The 24,490-nt window shown below is 42.9% G+C and overlaps 1 protein-coding gene across 1 annotated transcript in view; it reads right to left on the bottom strand.

Annotated features, from left to right (window-relative positions):
• Positions 1–24,490, bottom strand: part of PPIP5K1 (diphosphoinositol pentakisphosphate kinase 1) — a 36,651-nt gene that overhangs the window by 5,537 nt on the left and 6,624 nt on the right. The window contains exons 9-28 of the mRNA XM_042783676.1: positions 23,913–24,014; positions 23,599–23,685; positions 23,419–23,494; positions 23,173–23,282; positions 23,005–23,087; positions 22,740–22,871; positions 22,437–22,558; positions 21,966–22,148; positions 19,319–19,460; positions 18,913–19,136; positions 15,527–15,654; positions 15,206–15,320; positions 14,913–15,020; positions 14,159–14,275; positions 13,842–14,006; positions 11,868–12,017; positions 11,146–11,236; positions 7,799–7,924; positions 7,029–7,091; positions 1,777–1,914 (exon numbers count right to left, since the gene is read on the bottom strand). Coding sequence (XP_042639610.1) covers positions 1,777–1,914; positions 7,029–7,091; positions 7,799–7,924; positions 11,146–11,236; positions 11,868–12,017; positions 13,842–14,006; positions 14,159–14,275; positions 14,913–15,020; positions 15,206–15,320; positions 15,527–15,654; positions 18,913–19,136; positions 19,319–19,460; positions 21,966–22,148; positions 22,437–22,558; positions 22,740–22,871; positions 23,005–23,087; positions 23,173–23,282; positions 23,419–23,494; positions 23,599–23,685; positions 23,913–24,014 — 2,462 coding nt within the window. The remainder of the gene's footprint in view (positions 1–1,776; positions 1,915–7,028; positions 7,092–7,798; positions 7,925–11,145; positions 11,237–11,867; positions 12,018–13,841; positions 14,007–14,158; positions 14,276–14,912; positions 15,021–15,205; positions 15,321–15,526; positions 15,655–18,912; positions 19,137–19,318; positions 19,461–21,965; positions 22,149–22,436; positions 22,559–22,739; positions 22,872–23,004; positions 23,088–23,172; positions 23,283–23,418; positions 23,495–23,598; positions 23,686–23,912; positions 24,015–24,490) is intronic.

Below are 24,490 nucleotides of genomic sequence, written 5' to 3'. Positions count from 1 at the left end.
TGGAGTGCCTGCTCAAACTACTGACATCTTGGTTAAGGGCCCTCTGTTTTAGCTACTGCACCATCAGAGCTCCTAGAGTTGCTTTAAAATCTTGGTCTAGTAGGTCCAATGCCTGTGCTTTCTCAGGAACCATTTCTGTTCATCTGTGAATGAACTAGACTCTTATTTCTTTGTTTACTTCATAATTTTTTTTTGTTGAAAACTGGATGTTTTGAATATTATGATATGATGAATCTGAAAAACAGATTCTTCCCCTTCCTCAGAATTTATTTTTGTTGCTTTTTGTGGAGTATAGCTGTTTGTTTGTTTTGTGACTTTTTAAAAACTAGTTTTGTAAAGTCTATATTCATTGTCACATATGATCTCTGAAGTCTCTGTTCCCTTAGCTTGTGTCTAGCTAGTTTTGACAGAGATCTCCTTGAATGCCCAGAGTTGAGAGCAAGAAAAAAAGAAAACTCTCCCAGTCTGTGAAGATTGGTTCTGTGCCAGTTTATTTATAACTCTGTCTTAGCCTTTACTTCCTGCTTGTACTAAGCTTATGGAGCTCTGCTGGCATAGTGGGTAAGGCATTTTGGCTGCTAACCAGAAGGTTGGGAGTTCAAACCTACCAGCTGCTCTGTGGGAGGGCAGATGAGGCAATCTACTTCCATAAAGATTTACAGCCTTGGAAACCCAGTCAGGGTCACTATACGTTGGCACTGGTTTGGTTTTTTTGTACTAAGCCTAGAGTTCAGGTAGAGGCAAAATCTCAGCCTATTCACAAACAATAGACGGGCATATGGGGTGAATATTTACATCAGACAGATACACTCCTTAGAATGGTCAATCATGGGAGAACAGAAGGGCAGTATTTACACAGGGGGACAGCTCAGGGGGCAGGAATGCATAGGAAGGAAGGACACAGGGAAGAGGTAACTACAGGGAGGAAGTGAGAAGAGAGCTATTACACTGGGGATTACAGTCAATGTCATGAAACAAAATGGATATGAACTGCTGTATGGAAAATGAATTTGCTCTGTAAACTTTCACCCAAATCACAGTAACAAATAAATAAGTAAAAGCTTAGGCTAGTCACCTCAAACTCTACTTATTAAAAAGTCTATCTTTTCCCCAGTATTTTGAAATGCTACCTTCATCTAGGAGTCTTGGGTGGCACAAAGAGTTAAGTGCTCAACTATTATCTGAAAAGGTGGTAGTTCCAACCTACCCAGAGGATCCTTGAAAGAAAGGTTTGGTGATCTTTTTCCAAAACATCACAGCCTTGAAAACCCTATGGAGGGCAGTTCTACTCTGTAACACATGGGATTGTCATGAATTGTTTTTTTTTGTTTGTTTGTTTTAACTTCATCTATTCTTAGATTTTCTATTTTGTTTCATTGATCTTTCTATCTAGTCATGTACCAATAATATACTGTATTAATTATAGAAGTTTTAAAGTATGTTTTAATATATGTTAGTATTCCCTCATTTCTCTTCTCCTCAGGTTTTTCCTGGTTATTTTTGCTTGTTTAGTTTTCAATGAGGTCTTCACAATTGATTTGTCTGACTGTACAAAAACAACAGTATTTTTTATAGGGATCACCTTAAATTATATATTAACTTGGAAAGGAGTGATATTTCTATGATGCTGACTTGGCTTATAATTAAACATTTTTTTCAAGTCTACTTTTGTGTCTTTTAGAAGTGTCTATCTTTTAAATTTATAACTTTTTCAGGTTCTAGGAAGCACGGGAGTTGGGCAGAGGTGGGAGTACAAGATAAGAGTATTATTTGTACCTGCAGATGCCTGGGCCTGGGCATCAGTGTGGCGCTGGCAGACTCTACTCAAGAATTCACTCACTTGACGCAGGGAAAGGGCATTATGCAGTGTTTCCAGGGGGTAGATGGTAGGCACCATGGAGCATCCTTCAAATCCTGTTAGGGTAGAAATGGGAAAAGTCAATGTTATACTTGCCAGATACCACAATTGGCCAAGGAAGAATGGAGAGTCCCTGAGAGTATGGAATATCCAAGATTCTTAGGAGTGGGAACTCTTTAAAGCCCCTAGGGGAGTCTTCTTCTCTCACCTCCAGATTCCTTAAAAACTCTACCTGCTTAGGCCTCCAGGTGAATCAAATCACCTCTCATCCTATCTATGGAGAGCCTGAAATGTCCCATGGAAAAATCAGCAGAACCTCAGTAGGATAAGCATCTACATTGCTCCTAATGCTTTCCTGGGGACTAAAACAAGGGTCCAGAGGTAAGAGGTGAAATTGTAAGGTCTAACATGAGACATGGAGGTCACAGAGCTGGAAGAAACAGTAGATTTCAGCGATCATGAATAAAAGAACCATATTAAAGGAAGGAGGCATGGAATCTAAGAAGGTGTTCATGCAGATCTAGGATGTGGGTAGAAAGGCTAAAATATTTGGAAGCAAGCTGGAGGGCATGCAATGTACATGAAGCTCAGCCCAGGAAAACCACATGCATGAACAGGCTGGGGGAATGGAAGTTCTTTCTTGGTCATTTCCATTACATCAAAGCACCTCCCTTCTGATCTCACTGGAAGATCCAGACTTATTAGGATCTCTTTATTGAATCATGGAAATGAGGCAAACCTCCTAGAAAATGAAGAATAAATACTGATTCTGTGCTCTAAACCCAACAACTCCAATGTAGGTCCACCAGTCTGGGTAGGATCAAGGATTAGCCTAAATGTGTAACCCTAATAACAGGTATCTGTTGATGGAAAAAAATTTTCCATTGGAAGATCAAGAAACGCATCACCAACCACTTTTTTAGTCTCTAATCTTTCCTATGCTTCTTCTACATTTCCTTAAAGGTACCAAGGGTAGGCAGGACAGCATATCTATACAAGACTCAGTCTCTTGTTCCCAGTACCTCAAAAAAGATTATATCTGACCATCTTCTGGCCCTTGTTTGCCTCAAGGACTCAGATAGAGCCTCTAAAATCTCTGTGCCTCTATTTCTCCCTATAATCTAGTGCAGGAGAGCAGGAGAGGTACCCTCTCTAGCTCTTCAGGGTGGGTAGAAAAAGTTTAGATTGGAAGATGGTGGTAGTAGAGGGTTATAGAAATAAGAACAGATTTGGCAAGAGATTATGCCAAAACTGAACAGACCTAGGGTGTGGGTAATGTTAGCAGGTGATAAGGAAGGAGAATAGGAAGGGTATGAGCAGCCAATTCTACAACTACCAAACAGTCTGGCCCCAATCCATCCAAGCTTCTAAATGCAAGTCACATAATCTCAGGGGAAATAGGAGAAAGGCATAGGTGGGCTCTCCTGCCAGAAGTGCAATAAGCAAAGCAGTCAGTCCCAGCCAGGGTAGTGACAGCAGCCAGCTTGGTGGCAGGGGGTACCGTAGAGGCACTCGGGGTCATCCTGGCCTGAGCGCAGCCAGTTCCGGAAGAGGCGCAGGTGGTAGGAGCACTGGTGCAGGTGATGCGCCAGCGTGGCATCCAAGGAGACTGGCCGGCCCCCCGGGCAGTCAGAGGAAAAACTGCGCAGCAACCGGACCACAGGGTGCTGGTCATCCAGCAGTTCTGGAGGGGGTGGGGGTACCATGGCAGGAAGCACAAAGATAAAGAAAGAGAAGAGGGAGATACAATGAGGGGAGCACTGACTGATACAAGCATACTGGGAGGTGGGGCTGCTCAGCGCCAAGATGAGCTAAAAGAGAAGCAGAGCCACTGGGCATCTGTTGTTGGGAAGATGAGTGTTCACATTGCAGTGAGTGTTAAAGAAGGGACTAGTGAGACTGCATGATATAGCTAGGCCCTCCCTTTCTTCCTTGAACAAATTCAGTCAGTGCTTACAAGAGAGCAACCACATCATTCTGGATGGGAGTGAACTGCCAGTTCAGTGCCTGGGGGGCTTGACTAGAGCTCTCATGTCCCTAATCTTCTTGGGAAAACTGTAGTTAAAGGCTGCATCTCAGAAGACCAGATTTATGAGGTTGAGATAGAAATGAAAAGATTCAAAGTCACTCAGAGAAGAGGGTCAAGAATGGCATAGGGTAGCAAGATAAAGTCTGAAGCTTAAAAATGTTCCTGAAGATTCAGGCCAGGCCCTCCAGACCAGACTCCAAGATAGCCACAAAGTGGACTGGTACTAGGCATCTGGCATAGGAGGTTGGCAGGAGACCAAGTATAGGACTCCTTTAAAACAGAAAAATGGCATCAATATGTGAAAATGACAATGTTGGTTAATCACCCTTTACCTTACTCTTGTTAAGGATATATTTAAAAAAAAAAAAAAAAAAAAAAAGTATTTGCGTAAGTCTCAGGATTGGGGGACAATAAGTCCAAAGTGGTCAAAAAGTTGGTAATTTTTATTTTCTTCCCACTGCTGTTGAGTCCAGCTGTGGTTTGTTCAGCTGGTGAGTGGAAAAACTTTGATTCTGTACACTCATTATTTTAGTTGCTTGGCAAACTTTGTGGATGTTTGCAATTCAGCTGCAAAAGGCATGAGAGACAAGGGTATGAAAGGGGAAGGTGCAGAAAAAACAGCTGGGAGAGATCTTCAGAAAAAAAAAATATAGTCTTGAGACCTGATGTGAGGATGAGTAAGGATTTGAGTACAGGATGTTGGTATAGAGTAGCAAATGTAGTGGTTCAGCAAGGTGGGATCAAAGCAGTGGCAGACAACTGCTCAGAACACCCAGACAAGAAATGATCCCAAAGGGTGATCCCACATGAGGCTATGATTTCCACAGACCCTATTTTTGATGTCAGGACAGGTTTCTGCTCTACCCAGGCTAGTCTGGAGAGCACTAACTGTACTAATGGTCACACTGTGGGTTCCCAGGAGATGGCAAGATTAGGAGATCTAATGGGCACACTCCAGCATTCTGTATGGGGTAAGCCACAGTCTCTTTCTCACTACTATTAAATGTAGTTTACTTTGGTGAGTTCAGCATGCAGTTTAGTAATGGGTCATACATGTATATTTGATGTAGTCACAAGATGTGACAGAAGCTTATCAGAGACAGAGGCAAGGATAGGTTGAGGGCTACCCTCCCAACAAACTAAGGAGACACCATTGCCTTGCTTCTTTTCCAAGGTCAGGTCTAGTTTTTCTAATTTCTTTTTCAAAGCTAGAAATCATGGTAAAGAGATAGTGGTGATGGGACAGTAGGTTGGCACTTGTTGTGACTAATCTTCCATTGCTGAGTTAGTTGAGCAAGATCATATCCAATGAGCGCCAAATGAAATCTAGGTAACCTTCCATAAGAGTCATAATAGCTCCAACAGGTAGATCCCAGACACTGGTTTCTCAAGCACTTTAGCCTTCAAGCTCAAGTATAAGAATAAAGGAGGCCAAAAGACTCCTAAGGAAGAATTCAGGGTATTGGAGGGAATCTTGAATAGCTTTCTCCTACACAATACCTGAATTACCTTCTTCCTCCCTCCTTTTGTTAGAATTGATTCTTCTCTTCTTCAACTAGGGAGGCTACTAACCAGGAATTTATGGGACTGCAGATGATATAGTTTGAGGATCTGTTTTATGAACTTGGGTCTTTTCTTATTAAGTCTGAGAACTAGGAGATCTTTGATTTAGCTCAGATTTCAGGGTTCCAAGTTCAAGTTTCAGGACCCTATGTATTAAGTCTCCTAAGTCCAAGTACAAGACTCTGAGATAGATGCATCATGTTCTACTTTGGAGATGATTGTAGCACATGAAGGACAGAAGAATGTGAAGCTAAATGAGTAGGTACAACCATGCCACACTGACTGGGGAGCTCCCATGATAGGTACAAATGGGAGCCTGGATGGAGGGGGATAAACTGAGAAATGCAGGCTAGTCAACCCAGGGAGAGATTTCAGCAATGTGTAGTGCAGATTTATGGCATGACTGGTCTAAAGTCTAGTAGCTGCCACTGGTTACAGTGCAGGAGATGAGCACCTGGAGGCTTTTCTAGCCAGACTTATGTTACCTCCTTTGGAGGGTCGAAGCTCTTGGACAGAAGAAAATGAAATATAATGGCATTGGTTTTATATTGAAGACAACATAGAAATGTAGAGAGAAACCTAAGGATATAAAGGATAAAACTTCAACAGGGAGTGAGCCCTGGGTTCCCCTGTCATACCTAACAAAGAGACTAATTTTTGGTTTTCACTCATCTCAAAACTCTCCCACCATAGTGCAGGCAGACCAAGTTCTTTAATATTCTTATTCGTTCCTAAGCTCCCCCAGAATCCCCAGAAGACATCTCAACCTGTTACTTCTACCTTCTCTGAAAAATCAGCGCCACATGTAGGCTGGGCATACATGGAAACTATAATGAAAAACTTAAGGTACAGTCTTTTTCCCTTTACTACCACCTCCTACTCCTTTCTTTTTTTCTTTTGCCCCAAATCAGTCTGGGTTCCTGATTTCTAGGGCCAGGCACTAGGTTAGTAGTAACATAAAGCAGATGCCAGGCACATGAGAGCCACACAAAGTACACACAATCGTAAGATACAGGAATATGAAGATGGGAAACTATACTTAAGACCAAAACCATTACGAGTAGGTTTGGGAGCTGGCAACTGCAGCACTACTCCAAAAGAGGAACAAACTTTTCATTCCACCCCAAGAAAAGAGTTGAAGAAAAAAGAGAAATATCAAAATTATATGAGCTAGGGGGTAGAGGGAGAAGAAATGGGGATGATTTAGGAAATAAATCTTCCTAAGAAGGGGAACCATTACCATGTTTGTATAAAGTCTAGCAGTCATGTGATGGAAATGGGAGAGGCTTAATAAATATTTTAGTGTAATGCTGACAAAAGTGACAGAATGGTGATGATGGTGGTTATGGAAGTAAGACCTTGAGTTGCCACAGATACAGGACAGCCAGGCTACAGCCAAGGCTAAGGTTGTCACAACAAGGGAAATGTCCCAGGAGGGACACTTAGTGAGTGACTCATTCAGAGACAGTAGGGTGTCCACACAGTGCAAGGAGAGACAAAATCAGTGTCGGAACTTAGAGGTTGAGTGTCAAGATGACATGATGAAGAGGAATGATGTTGAGTCAGAAGCAAACGTACCGTTAGTCGGATGCTTTGCAAACGACACAGAAAATCGTTTTACGGCCGGGACAAACAAGAGCTCTGGGGAGAAAAGACATCATGGGGATTATACCCACCCTGTCCCCACATTCTACTCTGGAATCTGCCCAAAATATACTCTGTTCTTTACAGTTAGTTATATGAAGTGCTCCCACCCCCACCCCTCAGCTTCCTGACTACATTTCAACCTTTTCCCTTGGTAAAAAAATCTCCTCTTAGGAATCTGTGTGTCATCTCTACCACAAGACGTCCCCACAAACAATCCTAATTTCACCACCACGTTCTCTTTCTGGTCATTTGAAAATAAAATCTTTATAGAAACTTTCATCCCATCCCCCAATCTCTTTCTGTATCATCTTTCCTGCCTTGGCTGAGCAATTTCCCCATTCCTAAACCTTTCCTAGATTTTAATCAAAGTTCCACTGCATTCTTCCTAACCATGGATTATCCTCCTTGGTCCTTACCCTACAGACCAGAGTCCAGGAAAGAGTACAAAGGTGGAGTACATTGACATAGCAGGGCTGTATGAAGGGATAAGCATAAATAAGTAGTATTTGTATGGCAAGAGGGAATGCAAATGGAGGGGTGGATGGGGTCCTGAGTCCTTCTCCCATCTAAAATTGATGAAGAAAACTTCTGTTATAAGGTCAGTGTCAGTGCCATCATGAGCATGAACAGTTCTTGAGCTGTGTCTTTGCTGGGGGACAAATGAAGAAAGGAGTTGCCCCCCAAAAAACCCACCCACATACCATCTCGGTGCTTCAGACTGGCAGGTGGTAGCTTTTTGCCATGGCTGCAGGCGTAGTCCTGTAGATTCGGGGCACTGGAGGAACCACCCAGCACTGTGGTGCTGAACAGCCCTGTGCACTGTGAGCCTGCAAGGCCGGGAGTGCATTAGTAGCCACGCAAAGCTGCAATTACTACACAGAAGTACACACAACTTCACACGACAACATCAAGACACACACACACACACAGCCACTTACAGCCACCACCATGTGGTCACTACACATAACCACAAATTAGCTTTCACTACTGCCCATAGCCATACTGGACAAACAAAGTAGGGGCTCTCCTGAAGAGGCTATAAGGCAGAGACAAGTGGCCACTACAAATGCAGGGTTAGTCATATTAGGGGATTCAAAGCTACCTGAAGTGATAGACTAGACTAAGCTCTCCAGGTGGTTCTCAGAAATGCCAAAAGAATAGGTAGATTTCTGTAGAACTCCTTAGATTTAGTTCCATGTCCCTTATCCTGGATATAAGGATTGTTGTTGTGTTGTGTTGTTATGTGCCATGGAGTCGGACTCGACTCATAATGACCCCTCCCTGGGTTTCCGAGGCAGTATCGTTACGGAAGTAGATTGCCCAACCTTCCTTCCAAGGAGTGGCTGGTGAGTTTGAACCGCCAGACTTCTGGTTAGCAGTCAAGTGCCTTAGGCACTATGCTACCAGACCTCCTAATTCACTGTTGTCGAGTCAGATCTGACTCATAGTGACCTTTCCTTGGGTTTCAGAAGTGGTATCACTATGGAAGTAGATTGCCCAACCTCCCTTCTGAGGAGTGGCTGTTGGGTTTGAACCACCAGCCTTCTGGTTAGCAGTCAAATGACTGAGGCGTTATGCTACCAGAGTTCCTATAAGGATTGAGGAACCCAGAAATCTAATCCCTTGTATGTTTAAAAGTAAAGAGCTTTGATTGGAACTAGACACTAGGTTTTGAGAACTCAGCTAGTACCCTTCCAATTCTTCTTAAGTTCTTTATCCAGTGTCCCCTCCCTTCTACCTCCTCCTTTCAGGCCTTTTCATCTCTCCCCAGAAAGAAAATATAAGACTCATTGAATTTTTCAAGCTATAAAGGACTCAGAGATTATCTTGTTCAATTTTTTCATTCTAGAGCTCCAAAAGGGATCTATCTCATTTGCTAAAGGCACACAGTTTGTTAGGAGCTAAGCTGGCCTAGAATCTGGTCTTCTATTTCTAAGGACCGAACTCAGAAAATAATATTTTCATTAAGAGGAAACAGAGTATCATTTCTGAAGACAAGAAGGAGACAAACTGAATAATCAACTGATTATATGTAGAGCACATTTACTGCATTGAACTAAAGAGGTGGGCCCAATGAGCAAGAAACAATAACAAAAAAAAAAACATGTTTTCTGATCTCAAAAGTTTACTTTCTGTCTTGTAACCCTTATCCTAAAGTCAGATACCCACACACACAAGTTCAAAGAGAGAAAAGAGAGCTCCATTGCCAATCAGAGGAGTAAATAAAACTAAAAGAATCTCTGAAGAAAATTAATCAGGGTTGTACTGTCCCTAGTATCTGATCTGGAATAGGGTTAGGAATCCATGGTCCCTTCTCCAACTATAGCCTATAAGGACAGAGTGGGAAGATAGAGACAAGGCTGACACCCAAGTTCTTAGGATTTGCCCTTCTACTTCCAAACCCATCTTATCCAAGACCCAGGGTTTACCTTGGGAACTTGACATTCAGGGGAAAAGGATACAGGAAGAGGAGGCCAATTTTCTTTGAGCCCACAAAGAAGGGGCCACGGTTTTAGGAGTTCCAAGATTTTAGGGTCACCACAGAAATTAGAAAGTTCAAATGGTGATAATATCCACCCTAGAATTCCTCTATGAAATGATGTTTCCTACCTTTTATGCTCAAACAGGCTCTGGAATAGAGTTTCAGAAGAAATAAGGGTTGTTAAATATGTCTGCCTTTCTTCAGAGAAGCTAAAAAGAGCTGGCTCTGTCCCAAAGCACCCCAAGCTCTGTTCTACATTTACTTCCTCCTCTGAGTAATTTCCTGGCACAGTTCTGCCAACCTCGATCTGCCCAGTCCTCAGATCATCACAGAGGGTTGTCTCTACCTTACCACCACCATCTGTCAACTAGTCCCAGGTCAACTCCTCTGGCTTGCTCTTGACAGTACCCCTACTTAACCAGGCCAGATACACATCACTTTTTTCAGACTACCTTAGTAACCTATTTTTTTCTGAGACTTCTGGGAAGAAAAGTCTGTATTATAAATTTACACATTTGTCATTTATTTCTCATGTCCCAAATCATCCACTTCATTTCAGGTATCTGGAATGCAACCTATCTGTGTAAAATTAGTAGACAGAAAATTATCAAAATCTTTCTTCCCCTTGCTGGACCAAATACTGACCATTTAGGGGCAAAAAAAAAAAAAAGGTACCAAGGACAAAAGTAACAAAAATAAGAGGAGCTAAATGGAGAGAATAATAGGATAATATAATAGGAAAAAAAAAGAGGACCAAGTCTAGACCTCAGACAATTGTCTTTAACCACTATTTCTAGTCCCAACTCACAAGGCACTGTGTTCAGAGATAGCCCCTCCTAAGCACCAGTTCCTCCACCCCAAAAAATATAATATCCTCTGAGGCTTAGTCTTCATGTAGTCTATTTTTCTCAGGAAATGCTGGATGATGCTCTCCACTCCTCTCTCGGCATCAAAAAAATCAAGAGACATTCCCTCAAAATCCTGAAAGAAGCCTCTATCACTGTACCAGTCTCAGATTCACCTTTTAATTTTCAGGAAGGAAGGAAAAGAGTCACTGGATTAGGAGAGGATGGAAGAGAGGGCACAGAGGTGGGAGGGCCAGAGCAGGGATGTGAAAAACATAGGTTTCAGAGGAAGATATGGAACAAGTTCTCCAAATGAGGAATAGGACACTTACAGGGGTCACATATACCTCTATTTATAGCTTTGTCTCTGATAACTCTAAAGGTTCAGAGTCTCCAGGGTCCCTTAAGGACTGGGCTAGGCTAGAAGGACAGATAAGGAATGAGAAGGGAAGCCAGAAAAATGGCCTTGAGCCATAGAAATGGGATTGGTGTAGAAAATTAAAAGACAAACATCTTCTGGGAATGCAAATAATCATCTGGGATCAAAGTTCACACCTAAAGATGGCTTTTCCCAATTCATCTTCCCTCCTCCCACCTGACAATACTGCTGACTAGATGATCCCAGCTCCTACAATAAAGACTCCCCAAGATAAAACTATTAAAAAAAAAAAAGATAAATACCCCTTCCCAAAATCAAGTGAGAGATGCCACAAAATCATACCTAGACCACTCTGCTTCATCTCTGTCGGTGGCCTTGAAGAGGAAAAGAGCCGGTAGCCACCAGGTCTTGAGGATGAAGTCTCAGAAAGCACCTGCCAAAAAAGGTCTATATATCACCATTTTTCCACATCAACACAGAACTCAAAAACCTAGGTCCTGAATTCCTGCCCCTACAAAGCCAAGCAGTGTCAGAAAGTTTAGGAGAATCAAAGGATTTTGATGGGTGAAGAAGAAAGAAAAGGGAATGGAGAGTGTACTTTGTGGAGGAAACTGCCCAAGGAAGCCTTGCATATTAGAAGGCACTATTTCCAAGATGCCTCTGGTGTCACCCAGCCCTTCCCATTCCAAATCTGACAAATCATTATTCAACTCTTCCTAATTCTCAGCAGAGCAGGCCCTAATTTTTTTCTCTCTCTCCCCAGGACTCAAAAAGCTTATCATAACAACTTAGGTACAAACAAGAAATAAAGTCTGTCTACCCTCTCTCCTCTCCATGGACAGCTATGGCTACAACCATACTCAATTTCTTATCTGAACCAAGAAGCCCTCCACACTAAATGTCTCACTCTTGGAGACATGAAACAGATTTTCAAAAAGCCTATGAGGGCCAAATCATTCAACACCCAACATACACACACCCCACTTAGGTAATGTTCTGAGTCCCTAGAACCCAAAAGGCAAAGACAGAAGGCAGAAAAGGAAGGAAAGGTAGGGAGGGGACACCTGTGTGCAGGACGCCAGGTGAGTGGTGGACACAGCCCGAGACTGCAGGCCGATGGCTGGGGAAGGCCGGGGCAGGTCTCCTGACCTCCGGCGGCGCCGTCCCCGCAAGGGGATCAGGTCCAGGCTCCCCGTACACTGCATGTTCATGCCCTGCAATCAGACCGGGTGGAAAGCCGGTCACGGTCCCTTTAACCCCCATGCTCCAGACAGCCTCAGTGCCCTCAGGACAGAGCTAGTTACAGAGCTAGAGAGGATGAACACCTAGGGCACAGCTGCTGTGAAGGTCACAGGTTTTGTAATCTAAAACAGTCCAAATATGTAAGATGACAAGAGGAAAAGAAGAGATAGGGGAAGGCTTGTAGGTGACAAGGATAAGACTGCCCAATGCTTAGAGTTATAGAGCAAGAGGAGGTCTATTAATATTAGAAGATGTGTGACCAAGAAGCAGAGAGAAGATTTTCTTGCAAAGCTTAAGAGCATGTCCTAGGCAACCATTATTCTAGATGATCCAGGGTGTAAGTAGCACAAGTAACTGAAAGCAAGGAATGAGATTACAATAGGAAGAGTTCTGCAACCCTGAAGGGAAGAAGTCAATTTCATTAAGTCTGAGAAATGACACAGAGAGAGTTCTCTTTTGCCCTATGTCTCTTGATGGCTTAAGCCAGAAAACAAAAGAAGGTCAAGTACAACAGTGCTGGGGAAACTAGCAGACCAGATGGATGGGGAGGACATTTAGATGTGGAGGAGTTTATTGATGGAAGATTATGTGTCATCCTGTCCACTTGATCTATTTCACATGAGCCTGTAGCATACTAGAATACTATGATACCAAATTATACCTATACCTCAGAGAAAATAATAAATACCTCACCTAAAAGAACTCTGTATATTCTTAACCTCAAATTCATCTTAAAATAATCAGGAAAGAAAAGTATGAGTCCAGAAAAGAGATTGCAGGTTTTTCTTCTCATTTTTCTTCAAAATCTGAACTTTAAGCCTATGGCTGAATGAAGCTAGTTGTAAGATTCTTCTGAGATATCCATAAAATGGAAAAAAAAAAAAAAAAAAAAATTGTCCAAGATAGAGAGCTGGCCCAGAGTCAGGTTAACAGATTAATCAGGTCAGAGCAAGACCCAAATCAGACAGTCAGAGACAGGAAGAAATCATGGGGTCAAAAGGAGTGTCATTGGGCCAAAAAGGGAAACAATCTTTCTAGGAAAAAAGACCAAAACAACTAGAGAACTAGAACCAAGGCTAGAGACAAATGCCAAGAAGAGCAGAACACGGACCAGGCAGATAAACCTCTTTGTCAGAATAAAAAGAAAGACAGACCTCCAAACTTGATTCCCTTCCTGAGATAACAGTATAAATAACTCTAAGGGATTAAATTAAAGTGCCTCTGCCCTTGACTGAGCTATAATTTTTACTCAAGGCACCAAAGTAATGGAAAGACCCTGGCCTTTAATAGCAAGTATATTGTTATTATAGTTACTGTTTATTTAGTGCCTATAAGATGGCTATTAATCCTATTTTACAGATGAAAAAAACTTGAGACTTGGAGAAGTTAAGCTACTTGTCCAAGGTCACACAGGTTCTAAGATCAGCCTAGGATTTTAGCCCAGGACTGTCAGACTTCAGAGTTTATGCTGTCTCTCCTATGTTTCCTTTTGAAGAACTGCCTTTCCACATTTATTTATAGGTCCTCTCCTCAATCTCATCTTTAATACCCTTATTTCTCAGGCACCCATCAGACATGTCTTTAATCTCAGAAGTAGCAACCAATTTGTAGGCGCTCTATTGGTAGGCCAGCTATGAAAGAGAGATTAAGTAAAACATATTCATTAGGGGCAGGAAGACTCAGGTCCCCAAGAATGGTTCCCAGGAAGTAGCCTAAGGATATTTAGAGGGCACATGGATATTGTTCTAAGAGCACTTCCATCCCTTCCAGTCTTTGTCCCAAGCCCCTCACATTACCTCCATGGAGCCAGCTTTTCGGTTACGAATAAGAGGTGATCTCCTTGGGAGGCCAGGGCCTTCAAAGGGCTGGGGTGAAGTCTGCAATGCCCGGTCTGGCTCATCTGATGCCTTCCCAGGGCACAAGTTCTCCATGCTGCCTTGGTCTCTGCTCATCTCTTCATTCTGTTTAACAGGCACAGAAAAGAAAAGAGTCAATATCCTCTAGACTCCTAATCCTAAATCCCCCAACTCTTTTACCTCCCCGATACCATTTCCTATTTTCCCGTTACTAGGTTCCTAAGTCCTCTAGTCCTAAATCAAGCACCACAACCCACCTCAGAAGAGGCTGGACGGAATCCACAGCCAGTTGGGGCACTTCCTTCTTCTTCAACACCTTTCACTCCAGGGCTGAAGTGTAGCTCCACGTGGAACCGTTCCTCTGATAAGGGATTCTACAGGACATCACCAGATGAAAGGGCAGTTAGGAGAAGTTGGAAATAGTGGTAGAAGAACAGACTAGGGCAACAGAGAGGAACTCAAGGGGATATACCTTCCCAGGACTGAAGTTTAAGTGTCTGGCCTCACTTAGGGCTGATCTACTAGAGCTATAACTATAGCCTAATGTTACAGAATCCTAATTCCCTCACCTCTACCATTTCTAGCTCACCACCCTACATGATTTTCCAACTTCCAGTTCTATAACCCTTCCCATCTATCTGTCGTAGTTACTCAGCTTTGCTACAGTGCATCTAGCAGCACATTTAACGGTATCTTTGTGGAACCAGATGAAGAAGTTACATGTGTAACAATGTTTGAAGGGAAAAAGACTATAAGTTCTAAGGAATACTGTCCTTAATTCCATATTATCCCCAATGCCACAGCATGTTCTATGGTGTCTCTGTAGCTTAACACCATCCAAGAATATATTTTTATTCTACTAGGAACCTCCTGGATGCTCTGTCATGCTGTACTGTAGGTGCCACACCTAGTCAGATTCTACAAATTCTGAAGGTAAGAAATTTTCTTCTAAAAGGGTACAAAGGTAAAGAGAAGGGACCCTCTCCCCATCCCACCCTGCCAGCTCCTCACCCGTGTGTTGTCCTCGTAAAGCATGATGACAATTTGAGTCATGTAATTGAGCTCTGAGATGGCACTAAGGTAAGCCAAAGCACGCTGCCATTGTGCATCCTGGGTCTCCTATCAAACACAAGAAGAGGTAAGTCAAGGTCCAAGGCCAAGAGTCAGCAAATGGATAGGAACACAGAGAAAGCTTACAGTTTAAAAAAAAAAAAAAAAAAAAGAATCATGAGGAGGAAGAAGAGGAACATAAAAGAATGCTGAGAAAATATGTTTACACACTGAATTCAGAAGAAGATCCTTACATCAAGAAGTCCTCCATAACGGAAGACACTTAGCAGGGAGTGGACATGGCTCTCGCTGGTAAAGTAGAGACGTGTTCGAACATGGCGGCCTGGGGAAAGCACTCCTCGGGAATACCTGAGATAATAGCTAAGTCACTCACACACTCATAATCCTCTTTCCACCCCTCCACAAACTCCCTCCTCCCACTTCAAAGACTTCTCTTCTTTCTGTCCCAGGATCTCATCTATTCTTGGTTCCCCAGGCTGTCCCAACCTTGGTTCCCCTAGGACTCCCTGACATGCCCCTCCCTCCATCCAGCACCCCTCCCAGCCCTCCCTCACAGGGGATGCAGCTTGTTGACAGACTCATCCTCGTGGGTTCTCTGCAGGTCAAGTAGTATCTTCCGCAACAAAGGAAGACAGAAACCGACAGCAATTTCCAGCTTCTCCTCTTGACTGATCCCATACTCCTGAGTGTCACAGACCAGAAATAAGCACCTCACTGAATCATTTCTTCCTCTTGCCTCATCCTCCCAGGCCCAAGATCATGCCTGTCTTTACCTCAGGTCTAGGGCTTCTCTCATATCCACTACATTCCCCCTCTCAGGTTTCTCCACAGTCAGTCTCCTGTACTTCCTAGGGCCAGAGTGAACCTGGAGATATGTAGCAACTCAACCAAATCCTTCTCTAAGTTTTCTTCACCTGCTTCCCATACCACACCTCCTTTCTACATTTTCTCTGCCTCCCTCCCCAATGTCCCCATCTTAGGCTGGATTCCTCATGCTATGGACTGAATTGTACCCCCAAAAAATATGTGTTGTAGATTCTAACTTCTATACTTGTGGTTATAATCCTACTTGGGAATGAGTTCACTATTATGTTAATGAGGCAAGATTAGTGCAAGGTGTGTCTTAAGTCAATCTTTTTTGAGATATAAAAGAGATTAAACAAACAAGAAATCAGAGGAGAGATGGAGTAAGATAGATGACAAGACACATGAATATCTTCAAGGAATCAGAAAGCAGAAGATGAAGAGATGAAGAGACAAAGACTTTCCTCTAGAGCCAACAGAGAGAAAAAGCCTTCCCCTAGAGCTAGCACTCTGAATTCAGATTTGGGCAATCCTACTTCCGTAGTGATACTGCCTTGGAAACCCAAGGAGGGGTCGCTATGAGTCGGGTTTGACTCGACGGCACATAACAACAACAACAACAAAACTGCAAGAAAATAAATTTCAGTTTGTTAAAGTTATCTACTTGTGGTATTTCTGCTAAAGCAACATTAAACAACTAAGACAGAATGTGGTACTAGAGGAATGGGGTACTGCTCCAACAGATATCTATAATGTGGAAGCCATTTTAGAATTGGGTAATGGGTAGAGGCTGGAAGAGGTTTAAGATGACTAATTGTAAAAGCCTAGATTGCCTTGAAAAGACTATTCATAGAATTATGGACATCAAAGGCAATTCTGGTGAGGGCTCCGAAGGAAGTGAGGAAAACTATACAGAAAGTCTCTATTGTCTTAGAGAATACATATGGCACCAGCAACAGAATGTTGCTAGAAATGTAGACATTAAATGTTCTGCTGGTTAGGTTTTAAAAGGAAATGATAAGCATGTGATTGGACAATGGAAAAAGGATGATGCTTTTTATGCACTGTCAAAGAAATTGTCAAAATTAAGTTCAAATGTTTGGTAGAAAGTAGAACTTGTAAGTAATGAACTTAAATACTTGGCTGAGGAAATTTCTAAGCAAGATCTTAAAGGGGCCACATTGTTTCTCCTTGTTTATAGTAAAATGTGAGAGGAAAGAGATGGACTTAAAAATGAATTGTGCAAAATGAAAACAAACTTAAAGATTTGGAAAATTCTATTATACAAACTAAGGACATGTGTCCTAGAATTTTCACCAAATTGGCTACACAATCTTTGTTAAAGAGTTTAAGCCCGTGACTGATGGATCCGACCAACTACCACAGCAAAAAACCCACTAGCTTAGACTGAAGGAGACAGAGAAAGTATGAAAGGAGAGAACACTGTCTGCAGGCAGAAAACAGGCCAAAGGAGCTACATCTCTTGTCCTACAAGAGAAAAAAAAAAGAACCATCCCTGGAGCAGCTCAGAGATCAGCAGAACTGTTGGAAGGAGCACAGAAAGCAGAGCTGCCTCAATCTTAAAGAATTGGGGGCATGACCTCTGGAATTTCAAAGAGTGGGGCCATAGCCAACTAGGTTCCAGAGTATGCAGCTATTGTTCACAAGCACCAAGAGGATGGGGTCACCAACTAAAACTAAGGGGGCAGGGCTGCCATATCCAACGGGCAGAACAAGGTCTGCTGGGGCCAAGAGGATAGGGTTGCCATTCAGAGGACTAGGAGAATAGGGCCACCCAAAGGCAAGGGAGTAGAGTTGCAGTCCAAGTGAAGGTAGAGCTGAAGCCCAGGACTGAGGAGCCTCCCACCAGAATTCAGAGAGAGTGGCCAATACTCAGAATCTGGAGGGCAGAGCCATTGCCTAGATGGTCTCAGAGAATACAGAATTATTGTCAGTCCTTGAGAACTAACAAATTATTCTGCTGGGGTTTGGATTTGTTGGTGCCTATTATCCCTTCCTTCCCTCTAATCTCTTCCATTTGTAATGGAAATGTCAACTTTGTGCCTCTTCCATCATTGTACTTTGGAAACAGATAACTTGTAGTCTAGGTTTCACAAAGGAGCTCTGGTAGCGTAGTGCCTAAGGCACTTGACTGCTAACCAGAAGGCTGGCAGTTCAAACCCACCAGCCACTCATCAGAAGGAAAATGGGGCAATCTACTTCCATAGTGATACTGCCTCGGAAACCCAAGGAAGGGTCACTATGACTCGGGTCCGACTCGATGGCACACAACAACAACAACAACACAGGTTTCACAGGTTCACAGAGGAAGAGGAATTTTGCCCTAGGATGGAATATGACTAAAGTCTCACCAACATTTGATTTAAATGATTCAGATGAGATTTTGGACTTGGAGTTGATTTAAGACTTTTGGAATGAATGGGGTGAATGTGTTTTACATGTGGGAAGAATATGAATTTTGGGGGCCAAAGGGTAGAATGCTATGGATTGAATTGTGTCCCCCAAAAAATACGTGTTATAAATCCTAACTTTTTTGCCTGTGGTTATAATCCCATTAGGAAATAAGTACACTGTATGTTTATGAGGCAGGATTAGTATAGGGTTTAAGTAAATCCCTTTTGAGATATAAAAGAAATTAAACAAACAAGCAAGCAGAGGAGAGATAGGGTAAAACAGATGCCAAGACACAAGGAGATCGTCAAGGAGCAGGAAACAGAAACTGAAGAGACAAAGACCTTTCTCAAGAGCTGACAGAGAGAGAAAACCTTCCTCTAGAGCCAGTGGTCTGAATTTGGACTTCTAGAATCCTAAACTGTGAGAAAATAAATTTCTGTTATTAAAGCCATCCACTTTGGTATTTCTGTTATAGCAGCACTAGATAAATAAGACACCTTATATGAGACATAGCAGCTCTGCTGGCATAGTGCCTAAAGCATTTGACTGCTAATCAGAAGGCTGGTGGTTCAAACCCACCAGCCACTCCTTAGAAGAAAGATTGGACAATCTACTTCCATAGTGATACTGACTCAGAAACCCAAGGAGGGGTCGCCAGGAGTCAGATCCGACTCAATGGCAATGAGTTTGGGTTTTTTTTCTTTTGGTATATGAAACATACCTGGGGAATGACCACATCGGCCAGTGCCTTAGAGAGACGTAGTAACTCTGCTGTGCCTTGAAGTCCCAGACTCCCATTGTGTTGCACATCATATTTGACACAGTCATAGATATCAGGGATCTTACTAATGTCATAACGCCCATTTTTCTGTCGAAAGTCACGCTCCAGTTTGCTCCAACGCTGTAGCATTAGTTCTAGTGTCTCGCTGTGGTAAAGTTGCAGGTCTGAAAGGAAGGCAGGCAGAGCCAAATATTTTATCTCTAACTAAAAAATAAAATAAAATAAAGACCCTGACATCTCTGAAGTAGAACCAGAGATATAAAGATTCTTTTTGTCAGATATTTAGGGGAGAAAAAACTCATCCACAACCGAGACCTAGAAGGGAAATAGCAGTATTCATACCCACCTACAGACCTGGGGTCCTGCATCCGTTCCCGGATCTGGTGGGTGAGGTTTTCAATCAGGGCAAATACCTGATCACAGATCTTCACAGGATTCTGGATGATAGCCATGGAATTGAGCAGAGAAGTGCTTCCAGTGGGAGCCAGCTGTGGAGAACAGAGAGAAGAAAAGCTAGATAGGCTCAGTGCCAGTTGCTCAGATCCCTGTGAGTTTATTATAAAGAGACTGCCTGTAACACAGATCTGTTTGTTGGCTCACTCCCAAGAGTGTTATCAGGTCACAGGCACACTAGTAGTTCAGAACCGTCAGATAAGGGGACTACTCTAACTCACAATCACCTAAGAGAAGTTGATCAAAAAGTCTTGTAGTCTAGCGGTCTTTTCTCAGGGGTTCTAAAATATACCTGGAAAATGCTGGTGAATAAAGATTAAACCAAAATCCCTCAAAATCTCCCTAGAACATTTCATGGATGGATATTAAAGATAAGATTATCTTGTTCCTCTAGACAAGATGTTAGTCTGAACCTAAGTAGAGGTGCTGCCTCAGAACTGGGTTTCAACTTAAGTTTTTGGGACAGTCACAGTCCATGAGGGATGCCACCATATGGGGAAGGTATAGAGGCTATAGGTAGAATACATACACTCTACCTAGGTCCTCACATGTCCCCTTCTTGCTGGAAAAAGGAAGTAAGGAGAAAAGGGAAGGTGCTGAGTTTTCCTGGATTTGGTACTGAGCAATGAATTAGAAAAAAAGGACCTTCCACTTATCAAGTCCTGCTCAGAATCCTAGGCAATGTGCTAGTCTACTTAGCTTCTTTAAGAACCTATCAAAAATGAGGAGCTGTTAGAGGTTAAGTTGGTGGGAAGCCACTTTCTGAAAAATGACCCTCTGCCAATCCTTGCCTAGATCCATTCTAAGACAACCCTTAAGTCAGATCCACTCAGACACAAGGTGATGTTAGGCCCAGTCTGAATTCCATGATGGCACCTGAAATATGAAATTTCCTCAGCCACCTGGACTTGGTGTAGCTCCCTACAGAAAAAGGAAGTGTCTTGGACTTGTGTTGACTCTACTTTATTGCCCTGATAAAAATCCTAAAAGCCTCTAGGCCTGTTCCCTGGTGCTAGAGGGGTAAGTTAGGGCCCTCTCTCAGAGTGAGTACTGATTGCTACACAGGAAAAAGGATGATCACACTGGGTAGTGACATGCACTGTGACTACTACTGTGAGCCAGTGTACTGAAGTGGTTATAGCCTGGACTCTAGAATTAGACTCCTTGGGTCATAAGAGCTAGATAACCTTGGAAAATGTTACTTAAATTCTTCTGAGTCTAGGTTCCTTCATCTGTAAAGTAAGGGAAAAGTTGTACAGGTCCACAGTCCATATTGTGGGTTAAAGATGGCCCTCAATTCTTTGTCATCCTCCATTTCTCTTGAATCTGGCCTGGGCCTGGACTTGCCTAACCAATAAAAAATGACAAAGTTAAGCTATGCTAATCATGGGCATACACTTTAAGAAAGCCTGGAAGCTTTTAATTTTGTGCTTTCAGGGAGCCCTAAGCTACCATCAGGAGCCCTGGTGGCACTATAGTTAAGCATTTGGCTGATAACCAAAAGGTCAGCAGTTCAAACTAAACAGCCGCTCTGTAAGAAAAAGATATGGTTGTCTACTTCCATAAAGATTACAGCCTTGAAAACCCTATGGGGAAGTTCTACTGTCCTACAGGGTCGCTATGAGTCAGAATCAACTCAGCAGCAATGGGTTTGGTTTTTGAAGCTACCATGCCAAAGAAACTACACAAGGAAGAAAACACATAGAGAGGAGAAGCTCTGAAACTACATGGAGAGCATAAAGAGAAAGAGAGCCCAGCTATTCCAGCATCCCATTTGAGCTACCAGATGTTGATGTGACTAAAATTTCATAAATCAACTAAACTCACTGCTGTTGAGTTGGACCCGACTCATAGCAACCCCTCCTTGGGTTTCCGAGGCGGTATCACTATAGAAGTAGATTGCCCAATCTTCCTTCTGAGGGGTGGCTGGTAGGTTTGAACCGCCAGCCTTCTGGTTAGCAGTCAAATGCCTTAGGCACTATGCTACCAGAGAATAAGGGACCCTAAATTACTTAAAACAACGATCATCTTATTATCTTTCACAATCCTCAGCTCAGTTGAGCCTAGAACTGTTAGATAATTCTTAGAACAAGCTGTGTTTTGAAATTGAAAATTTTTTGGACTTAGGAAGTTAATACAGTGCATATGACATATATAACACTTCCAGCAGGATCTGGAGCATAACCAAACACATTCATATCTCTGCACTAAATGTATGACTACACTGAATGGTACAAATAAGGAATATAGGACAGTTCGTGTCATGCAAGGTTTTGCCACCAAATGAGCCTTGATGCCAAACTTATCAAAATCTTTTCAAGTTCTGAAGTTGTAGCTAAGAGACTATGAACCTGTACTTAACTCAAAGGGTTACTGAAAGGATTGAATGAGATAATGCATACACAGTACCCAGAAGAGTGCCCAGAACTTCTCTGAGTTGGCATATAAACACCATGAAATACATAGTAAGCAGTATTATTTAGAATTTTAGGAATTTGGCATCTGGGGTATTTTAGGCACAGAAATAGGGAGAGCCTGACCTGATCATAGTCTTCAGGGCCAAAAGGTGCATCCTGCTGCAAAATATGGTGTAGTCGAGCCTTCACTCGGTGCTGGCAGCTGCTCAGGGATTCACCATCACTGTCCAGGAGCCCATTCATGTTGGCACTTTTTACCATTTGTACCAAAATGGGTGTCAGCTCCCCTTCTAGAGCCAGAAGGCCCTGGAGGGGATACACAAGGTCTATTAGTTTCCTCTCCAGGCTAGCTGGAATCCATATGGATCCCAGAGATCATATGGCAGCTCATTTGGGGAAATGGAACAGAGGTCAAGGACCTACCCCCACTAATTATTACCAGTTCATTCTCAGTAATATAGAATGAGGTCAGACACAAGTAGAAACTTCTCTGAGTTGGTAATATAAACACCATGAAATTTCCAACTTGTTCTCTACACTATTTGGTTCTCTACCTCATGGAAGCTGGGGCTGTGGGAGAATGGTAGTATGTACCTTAGCAAAGGCAGCAGCAGTCATCTGGACACGGCCCTCATCAGAGGCATAGATTTTGAGGTCATGGCGGAAAGTACTATGGAGACGAAGTAGACCACAACCGGGGAAGCCAGCATAGTCACCTGGGGGCAATGGGGAGGACCAGAAATTGACTGCTATAAATGTTCATGCTATAAATATTTATTTCCCCTCAAACTTCCCCACTGCCCCTGACCCTTCATTTCTCCAAACTTACTCTCTATCTTATTCCTGCTAGGTATTTACCCATCACCCACCCTTACCACCCTTACCACAAATACTCACCCTGTCCTCCAGGGTACATGCAGCGGAAAGCTCGGCCCAGCTCCTCAGCCTGAACACGACCAGCAGGAGTCAATTCTCCACCCCACTTTAGTACCAGCAGTAGAGATGGGGCTAGACCTTCCCTCTGTGGATCTGACATAATAAAGGGTACTGAGTATAGGTCTAGATCTAAGGAAAATAGTGGGGCATCTAATGTTAAGTCATCTAAGAGATCAAGAAATCAAGAGATATGAGTGGTAATAGCAATGGGGTATTTGTAGCTTACCTTGCCCTTCATTAGAACCTTTTGCTCCATGAGGGTAGTAAGTTAACTGCACTTTCCGGTTGATGCCTGAGAAATGACCATACCTGCAGCATAAAGTCACAGTTTACCTTCTACCCCAGCACCCAATTTTCACCATTACTGGCTCCCATTTCCTATTTCGCTTCTCACATCTCTAGCACAGACTTCAGCTGCTCTAGTTTCCCAGTCTTCTCCTCGATCTCACCACCTGGCTCTTTCTCCAGCTCAGCCAACAGCAGCCTTGTAATGTCCAGCACCTCCTGGAGGAAATAATAGGGTATCCATTTAGGAAGGCAAGTGGCCAGTGATTCTTTTATCCTAGTCTCTACTCAAGGTCCTCAATCTCATACCCCTTATGTTTCCCATAGCACTGCCTTTCACAATTCACCACCTTACCTGTAACTGCTCAGGTCGCTTTAATTTCAATTTCCCTGTCTTGTAGCCACCATGTTTTTCAAATAGAGTGAAAAACCTGAAGAAGTAAGGAGAAGCTTCAGTGTGGAGTCAGTCAAAGCCTCTGGGAACTACCCTGTCCCTCATCAAAACCTATTTGTCTAATTAAGATATCCTTCCTACCTTGGGTGTGTCACTTCCATCTTCATCTTCTGTTTGGGAGTACGATCCCCATGACGGATAATTGCAATGACACAACGAAGTTCCATCCTAGGATGGGGAATGTTGTCAGAACCTCCCCAACCCCACAAATCATCATATCCTATTTTACATGTCAAAGAGCAGAGTCAGACTATCAGCAGGGGTTAAACAGACTGCCTAGAAGGCACCCAGGCTCTACTAGTGAGATTCTGCATGGTCAGGAAGTAGCCACTGGTCTATCTTAAGAAATCTCAAGTTTCTTAAGTAGGTTGCTCTAGAATTTTTGTTTTGCTCACATGGTGCCAGATGTGGTAGGAACAATGGGAATGTCCTCAGCCTCTGTTGGGATGGACCATGGGATCTGGAACTGTGGGGCAAGCTCCCGCATTATTGTGTTCCTATAAGGAGAAACATGAAGAAGTCATGTGATAATGAATAAATCAAAGCTACATGTATGACTGACATTCACAAATATAACATGAGTAAAACAAAGCAACTTCCAGAAGAATACATTAATATAAAATCTAAAAATATTCCAAACTCCATATATCTAGTACAAATGTAAGTAAATACTGAGAATGATAAACATCACATTTAGGTTATGGATGGGTGTAGCAGGCCAGAAGAGCAAGAGAAAGGGGATAAAAGCCAGGAACCCGGACAGAAGAGGAGTCAGCCCCAGGGTTACAGGTGAGGAGAGACAACTCAGGGATGCCCAAAGTAGCAGGCGGGAAGAGCAGGAGAAAGGGGATTGAAAGCCAGGAAGCCAGAGAGAAGAGCAATCAGCCGAAGGGATTAGGTGAGGAGAGGAAACTCAGGCGCACCCAGAGTAGCAGGCCGGAAGAGCAGGAGAAAGGGGATAAAAGCCAGGAAC

Source organism: Orycteropus afer, unplaced genomic scaffold (assembly GCF_000298275.1).
Source record: "Orycteropus afer afer isolate SDZICR_OR568_19922 unplaced genomic scaffold, OryAfe1.0 scaffold00026, whole genome shotgun sequence".
In the NCBI taxonomy this organism is placed as follows: Eukaryota; Metazoa; Chordata; class Mammalia; order Tubulidentata; family Orycteropodidae; genus Orycteropus; species Orycteropus afer.
This window is presented reverse-complemented; position numbering and strand designations above follow the sequence as displayed.